The 9145-nt window shown below is 37.9% G+C and overlaps 1 protein-coding gene across 1 annotated transcript; it reads right to left on the bottom strand.

Annotated features, from left to right (window-relative positions):
* Window positions 1-536: 536 nt before the first annotated feature.
* Window positions 537-4027, bottom strand: LOC147465176 (chalcone--flavanone isomerase-like). Its single transcript, XM_086483542.1, has 2 exons — window positions 3992-4027; window positions 537-1115 (listed from the first exon to the last, which is right to left on the bottom strand). The coding sequence occupies exons 1-2, from the start codon at window positions 4025-4027 to the stop codon at window positions 537-539; spliced, it is 615 nt and encodes a 204-aa protein (XP_086339668.1).
* Between the last annotated feature and the right edge of the window lie 5118 nt (window positions 4028-9145).

Genomic DNA, 9145 nt, shown 5'->3' with positions numbered 1-9145 from the left:
TGTGTGTGTGTGTGTGTGTGTGTGTGTGTGTGTGTGTGCGTGTGTGTGTGTGTGTGTGTGTGTCTATCCATATATTTCTCTCTCTTCCATCTCTCTCTCTCTACACACACACACACACACAAACATATATAAATGTGTGTGTGTGTGTATATATATATATATTCCCTCTCTCTCTCTCTCTCTCTCTCTCTCTCTCTCTCTCTCTCTCTCTCGCGCGCGCGCTCGCGCCCTTAAATCTTAAGTTAATCATATATCAAGACTTGATGAAAAAGGGCATTACATAATAAATATCGCTGAAGTTTAGACTTTCCTCAAATACTTGGGTCCAAAGTTATGTCATGGGCAGCATGCATGCTTTGCAAAAAGAAGATGCCCATATTGCCCTAGCAAAAGATTGCTTGGCATAAAGGGTGTACACACCCCTAGATTATCCTTGAACAATGGATAATCAATTAACACTAATCACCATTTCTTAGATTTTAGGCTTTTAGTTATATTTGCCCTCCTCTTATCTGGTGAGCAACAACCCAATTGATCTATAACAAACATCTTGGCATCTGCTCTTCAAATGATAGTTTTGCCAAGGGAGACACTACATCTTTCCCAAGTATTGATGCAATAAATGCACGAGCAAGACACTTATTCGCAATGATTGCATCCACCTCTTCAAGAAAATCAACAGTCTTCATTAATGCAAGCTTCAACGCCTCTTCCATGAAGGAGCATACGAGTGATGTTTTCGAAGGGAAATTTTTTGGTTTGAATATCTCGAGAAATTGTTTTGTAGATTCCTCCTTTATGCCAGGATTGGGAAGAAGACCCATGTGCTCCACCACCATTTGGGAGTAATGTGGGCATGAAAGGAGAAACACAACTATAACCAATTTCGCAAATGGTGCTACTAACACTTCTTCAAATAGCAACTCATTTGCACAAAGCTCCTCAAAATATTTTGCATGAAGCTTTGGGGAGAGATGCGGGATAATGGCGTCATCTACATAGTTTTCAATTGCCATAAATTTAACAACGCCATTGATTTTGAGGCCCTTGAAACCAACACCACTAGCTACTTGTAGATAGAAGTGGTGGCAAGAGAGAGAAGGTGGGGAATGAGTCTGAAATCCACAAAGAAGAGGTCATTAATGTGAAGCAGGGCGAGTTGTTAGTGCTATATGCAGGTTAGGGATCCAAAAAGCTTTGAGGGATGAGTGTTGGTGTATGGAGCCCAGAGCGACAAGAGGGGGGTATTGACAAGCATAGAGTGACCGCTCCCTGAGCTCTCTCTCTCTCTCTCTCTCTCTCTCTCTCTCTCTCCCAGTTGAGCTTGAGAGAGAGAGAGAGAGAATTTTGTTTATATACATAGCGTCTAGCTCATCTTGTGTGTGTGTGTGTGTGTTTAAGTATGAAAAACCCTCATAATTGAACCATACTTAGACAATTGTATTAAATAATATATTAAATAACAATATTTTAAAACCATCAACCTCAATTATCATTTCATATACACCAATACAACATTCTGTATCTAATGGATAATACAGTCATTTAGATCAATAATTTGATCTTTGATCACTACAATATAGTATCTTAGTGTTGTATCTTTATGTGCCCACCCTTTGGGATGAGCTTGCACTACATCTACATGAAGGATCCAACTGGTACATTGGACAATCTTGTGTTACTGCTACAGTTTTTTTTGTAATCCCAAGGAAAGAATCTCTTACATGTCACCATCCAGAAACACAAGCCTATCAGAACTAGCATTACGTGGGAAGACACGTGTCAACGACTCCCTCCCTTTGTTATTGGTGTCAAAAATTACAACAAAAACTAACACCATAACATAGGTCAACTATTAAGTTTAAGTAATGAGCTATTTATTTACGATAATGTTTACATCATTTAACTCCAAAAAAAATGGACAGCATCTCCTTTGTAATTTGAATTAATTTTCAGAAGTCCAATCCAATGCCATCTCATTCGAGACCCTCACGTGAGGATTAAGGCTCTATTTTTTAAAAAAAACTTTGGAGAATGTTCAAAGTAAAATCCTAACACTACTTTCAAGAATTATGTATATATTCATCAAAGAGAAAAGTGTTGAAAAGTAGTTCCCATTAGTGAATTTAGTACAGTGACTATACTCAACTCCAACCATACAACTATAATCAAACACATATCACCATAAATGTGAAAAAGGCCAGTATCACCTGCAAAAAACCGTGTAGTAATACGAAGTTTGAACATCTTGCTCAAGACTTAACCAAATGACTACTTTAGTTATCAAATAGGTAGATACGAGTGCCAATGGATCCCCAAATCCAATCTACAAAACCATGTTGTGAGGAAGCTATACTATAATGCTCAAAGATTTTTCCTCCCTGCATTATGATTAGAATCCCTAATTATGGCATACGGATTAATCTAATCCTTCAAAGGCCAAGAAGGTTATGTTCCAAAAACAAAGTAATAACACTTCATAACATGAAATGCTAGTAAGTTGAAATGTTAAAACACCATCCATAAATCCAGCAAGTTGATATTATGCCAAGTAGAAAGCCCCACATAACAATGGCAAGAATTTAGTTTTAAAAATCTATATTTTTTCAAAACTTTGACATCATTTCCCAAGCTTTTCCAGTTATATTCCAGTATTCCAAAGCATATCAACTCACGGGAGCACCTCACATGAGGATTTTAGGCTTTAAACCCACGTTCGCAAAAGGATTTACATCTAAAGAACAAACAATTTTTCACCATAGAGTGAGTATATTGTACAACAGAACTTCAAAAAAAACCGTATTCTGCTAGATTTTTGATCCGATTTTCCACAACTCCATTTACTGTTTTTTCCACACAGAACTTCATCTAAGGTTTCATAAGCAGTTATCTTTTACAAGATCTTCACCTGAGATAACTGATATTATAAGCAGAAATCCCGGCAATTTGGTATCAAACAAAATTATGTTTTTGTGTATTTTTGTCTCTATTACTCTATTCATCTAAACTAGATATAGAAAACTGCAAGAAAAAGATGTATTTCAAAGAAATTTGCAAGTATTTATACTTCCCAAAACTCTTGAGTAGGTCCAGATGCACCTACCTGTATGATGAATCCCTTTCGTTTGTACACGATAACGCATGTGGATTTGACTGTAGTAGTGGATGGTATTTGGCAGATACACAGAGTTGCGATTTATGTATCCTGTATGAAATCTGAGATCCTGTATCATGTATGAAATCCGAGATCTATGGCAAGCCAGGCATAGAAACCCAAGTCCCATACTCTGAGATACTGAGAAGGTTAAGAGACTAAAAGCTTCATATGATAGCAAGCCTTCATACCAGGCCCTCGTTGAGAGAGAGAGAGAGAGAGAGAGAGAGAGAGAGAGAGAGAGAGAGAGAGAGAGAGAGAGAGAGAGAGAGAGAGGATCATCACTTGTTCTAGATCAGGGATGGCGAGTAGGGAAAGGAGACACAGCATAAGTACAACAAGTGAGGGAAAACCCTCCTAGACAGGATAATGAAGGTAGTGAGGAACGTGTTACTGCAGATACTTAGATGTATGTGTAAATAGTAGTAGGAGATGTATTCAAGGCTCGCAAGAGTATGAAAGGTGCACAGCTGGGTATTTGACTTACTCGCCACCACAGCAAGTTTGGTAAGCCATAACAAAGGAGTCCAAAATTAGGTCAGAGAATCCCTTTGTACATAAAGTTGGCCACCTTGCATCGGTCCCATTAGAAAGGTTGTAAACCAAGTAGGGATGAGTCAAATTAGAGCAAGATTACAAAGTAAGTTATTGACCAGTATCAAGCCATGTGTATATACAAGGTAGGCATAAATTTGTAAATAGGAATCAGCATAGATTTATTGAATGAACCAAACACCAGTGACAAACTCCAATAACCGTCCAGTCAAACAATGTGGCAAGGGTGGGGTCTATGTACAAAATTGGGATGCATTTTTGTGTGTGAGGTCATTAATGTACCTTTGAATCAGCCAGTGGGGACTCAGATAACCCCATGTGTGTTATAGATATTGTGAGCTAGAGCAAGCTAGGTAAACGCCAAGTCCAAAGTTGCACAGAATAATGTGGCAAGTCAGTAAGTATGAGAAAATGGGACCTTATCTTGTGCCCATGTAGATGTGTGTGTGTGTGTGTGTGTGTGTGTGTGTGTGTGTGTGTGTGTGTGTGAAAGAATGGCCATGTCATTATGTCTGAGAGAATGGGCATTAGTTTTTTTCTAGATCTCATCATTCAGAATTCGGCCACTGTTTGTCAACCCGATAATGTGTGCATGTGTGTGTGTCATGGGTCATTATTTTCCAAACTGAACAGATTATGGATAAAGTATACCAATGCATTCAAGCTTTATCTATTTCCAGCCAAGGTTTAATAAAGTTATTGTCGTCTAGATAGCGAGAGCGAGATCACCAGAGGGAAACCGTCAGCCAAGGGTTAGCCAAAGAATTGTCAACTAGATAAGTGTGTGTGTGTGTGTGTGTGTGTGTGTGTGTGTGTGTGTGTGTGAGAGAGAGAGAGAGAGAGAGAGAGAGAGAGAGAGAGAGAGAGAGAGAGAGAGAGAGAATTAAAGGCTAGAAAAATATATTTTCCCTAAGCGATGAAAGTAAGGGCCCAAAATTTGAAATTTTTGCTGGTAGTTACACAAACTTGTGTAATTTTTTTGGTTTTCTTAAAGGCAAGCTCAAAATCTAACCGGGATTGTACAATTTCAACAGGTTGAATATACTGGACCTCGGTTTTTCTAGTACCCCATTGAGCTTGAGAGAGAGAGAGAGAGAGAGAGAGAGAGAGAGAGAGAGAGAGAGAGAGAGAGAGAGAGAGAATTAAAGGCTACAATTATATTTTTTTCCCTAAGCGGTGAAAATAAGGGCCCAGAATTTGAAGATTTTGTTGATAATAACACAAACTTGTGTAAATTTTTTGGTTTTCTTAAAGGCAAGCTCAAAATCTAACCGAGATTTTCTAATTTCAATCGGTTAAATACACTGGACCCCGATTTTTTTTTTAATAGGGGAGATATATGTATATATATATATATATATAGGTGAGCTTGAGAGAGAGAGAGAGAGAGAGAGAGAGAGGGGGGGGGGGGGGGGAGAGGAAGATATATAGATGTGTGTGCGTGTGTGTGTGTGTGTGTATATATATATATATATATATATATATATATATATATATATATATATATATATATATATATATATATATATATATATATATATATATAGAGAGAGAGAGAGAGAGAGAGAGAGAGAGAGAGAGAGAGTGAAGGGGGAGAGAGAGAAGGGGTAGGAGAGAGAGAGAGAGAGAGAGAGAGAGGGATTAAATAAATCTCACTCCAAAAACTTCTTTGGAGCGAAGCGAGTTTTTTTCTTTTAGTTGGTTAGTTGAGAAATATCTAGAAAAATATCACTTCAAATATCACTCCAAATCTGACTCGAAAAGCTCACTCTTTTCCCATCCCCGTGAAATTTCTCCCCAAAAAAGGAGGTGGACAATTGTATGATCTTCAACCTTCCATTACTCCTACATACCATCTTTGATTTGAATGGAAATTATAATCCTATAATCTACACGCCAAGATCTTTTTGTAGATATGTTAAATGATATGGTTTTGCCTGCTAGATTTAAATTTCATTTTGGGGGGAGATTTCAATTCAAATAAACTAACCATTTTGCCTATTTGAATTCAAAATATGTCCTTAGATTGCTTTCTTAATATGAGGGATTTGACTCCCCTAAAGTGCCAAATAAAGAGGCCCTCTTAGACCACATTCTCTTCCTAGTGTTTGTGCTTCAATTCACCTTGATCAATAAACTACGGAAGAACTTAGCTTTGAATCATAAAGGGACTGTCATCATTGGAAGCCAAACCATTCTTCTAACTTTTGGTAGAATTTGGGGATTTGTGCTAGTTTTTGGTATTATTTGGGATTGAAAGATTTTTTTTAGCTAACTTTAAATGTTTAAATACAAAACATAATGCACATTGCATCATTTGTGTCCATTCTAATCCATGTGACATCAAATTTTCTTCTATCCACCACGAAGGCTCATCGCTAGAGGAATCCTCCCTTGTACACATTGTCATTACACACACACACACACACATGCCATGTAACAATTAACTCATCCTTTTCTGTTTTGGCCTCATATCCCTCATTAATGAAGGACCTTGTAGGAGTGGTGCAAGCATAGTGCATGCATGGGAAAACTTACCATGCAACATAAGTGCAAAAGAGGGGGGTTATTCAAAAAACTAAATCGTTGTATAAGTTAGGGGTAAGTACTCATTAATTTTTTCTTTTAAACTTAAAAGTGTAAAGGAGGATATAAGTCTCATTTGAGGGGAAATGTGAATAGGGAGAGACAAGAGATAAAGATGCATTAATATATTCTCTTAATGAATTCTATCGATAGTATATATCTATATCAACATATAAAAATAGAGACTTTGATGAATACATCAGATGCCAACATTTTTAGTGAATTATTTTTTATTTCCAAGAGATATCAATTAAAATTCAATCCTTGATATTACAAGACCTAAACTCTTTTCACATAAATGAACTCAAGCTTGCATGCACTAACACCTAATGCACTAACACCTAATTAGTACTTCTTGTTTTGGGTTCTCTCTTATGGTGTTAGGAATATTTGAAGCTTAGGAATAAGGAAAATCCCATCAAAGTATATTGACATAAACTATTATTAAAAGAGCACAAAAGAGATTTTTACTACAGAACAAAACTTAGCCATAGTATGTTTTAAAAAAAACTATACAAAACCTTAAAATAAATAAGATAGAGTAATATAATTTTTGTCTTTCCACTTCTCATAAGTGTAAAGAGGGGGGTGGGGCATAATTATCATATACTAGTCATAAATAAGGGCTTTTCTAAGACCCTTTACTCACAAGTGGCATGTCATTTTCTATACAGGGAGTATTCTCTGAGAGTGATGTTGTAAAAGAGAAAAGGGAACACATAGAATGGTGGAGTCAAAGTGTAGAAAAATCCACATATTTTTTATTCTATTTGATAAGGATGAATAGAATAAATGTTAGATGGATATTAGTAGTTGCCCAGCTGGCCACTTGGCCTAAGTGGAGTAAAACAAAACTATATAAAAAACTTATGAAATTGTGAAGCATGATAGTGGCTTCACCCCACACGCATCAGTTATATGCTATGTGCAAATCTCCCTAAAGCTAGGATATTTGTAAGAGCATCCACAGGTTGTCATCTATGTGGACTTTGGCAAGCTTGATCTACCTATCTGCCAGCAGATCACATATAAAGTGATACCTCACCTCTATGTGTTTTGTTTTGGTATGAAACATGGTAATTTCTTGCCAAAGCAATGGCACCTTGACTATCACAATGCAACATTGGAATTTTCTAACCCTTCTATAGATCTCCCACTAAGCATGCCAACCATACAACATCCTTGGTGACAAGGATTTCATTAACGTGATCACAAATACATGAACACGTTAAATACATTGAGTGATCACCTTTCATGATACGTTGACTGATCACCTTTCATGATACGTGATCACGTTAAATATTCACGTGACTTTTCGTGTATCTATAGAAATTGTTTAATTTGGTAAGCCCATTGGAACTTATTCATTTTTTGGTGGGCCTGATTTAGTATTCTTATAGTTTCTCGGTGGGTCCGTTAAGAAAAACACATACCCCAATGGGGTTTTGGTGGGTCGCCATCACCACTTATTGGCTTTTTTTTATCACCTTAATTGTGATTATGTGAATGTGTGTTGGACGGGAAGCTACTCACACACCCATGAAGTGCATGCAAACACTACCTAGATCAACATAATGTCAATCGAGGACACAGATGACACGATAGGCACACGGAGGAAATCTCTTTAGCTTGTCAAGCTGAGACCATCCTACACATACAACACTCTGGAAGGCCAACTAAACCACAATCAAGATCCTCACTGCTCTCAACTACACCACCTAGCCACATACACACAAGCGGAAGGTAACTCACCTAATCATGCCAGATTCATACGAAACTTAAGGAAAACCATCCCCTCACTAGGATACACCTGTCCCTAAGCTTCTACACTCAAAACCCTCACTCTAAACCCGTCTACGGAAAACGCGTAGGATGACAGAGCAGAATTTTGAAAGTGCTCGAAACTGAAATTTATGAGTACCTATGCGTAGCTTATGTCACCACGATTTTATAGACTACTAGCACGTAGAAAACAGACATCGTTTGATACACTTACGGTCACAAATGGATCGTAGATGCGTCGGCGTGTGCGCTTCGTCTCGCGTGGAATGCTTGGCGTTGTCGCGTAGCTCTCCTCGAGCCTACAACAATGGTGCAGTCGGATCTCCAATGTGTTGAGCGAGCAGGGCGTAGCAAGAGGATGAAGCTCACACTCACTCTCTTTCTCTCTCACACACAGTAGACGGCAGCGCTAAGTTTTGATTATGATTAAAAGTTTTTTTACAAAATGACCTAGGTACCTTATATACTAAGGCTACCTTAGGTTTAACCAAAAATGGGGTTCAAAGGGTCAAATGGCTTTGTATTTACAATTTGGAAGTGCCATTGCACCCCGGCTTCTGAAACTAGAATAACTACTCATTACAAATGACGTTTATATCCATAATCCGCAGCATTTCATAACTCGCAAAAGATAAGACTTTGGTACGAAACTTGAGTTATGTTGTGTTGTTGACCCAGCGGTCAACATTCCCCCCTTCCGCGTGCATGTCGTCCCCGACATGACCTGATTGTCGATGGCGATGTGGTCTTTGTTGTCGTTTTGTTGTTGGAAAGAAAGTATAGACTATAGCCTTTGTAGTAGCTTTTCTTGTTCGTCCAATCCCATGTACATAGTCTTCACATGATTGAGGAAAATCATAATTGATGACGAACTTTATGTCTTTCACATCCACGCTTCGAGCTGCAGCATCTGTTTTTGTCATTATAGGTCTACTGCCATATCTAAATTCAAAAAGAACCCAATGTCGTTCAACTTGACTCTTATCATCATGGATAGAGAAAGCTCCATCCATCACTTGCTCCAGCAAATTTGTCAATTCGAAGTATTTGTGATTTTCAGAAACAACT

The sequence above is a fragment of the Adiantum capillus-veneris genome, chromosome 1 (assembly GCF_014529385.1).
Source record: "Adiantum capillus-veneris isolate H3 chromosome 1, ASM1452938v2, whole genome shotgun sequence".
Classification (NCBI taxonomy): domain Eukaryota; kingdom Viridiplantae; phylum Streptophyta; class Polypodiopsida; order Polypodiales; family Pteridaceae; genus Adiantum; species Adiantum capillus-veneris.
This window is presented reverse-complemented; position numbering and strand designations above follow the sequence as displayed.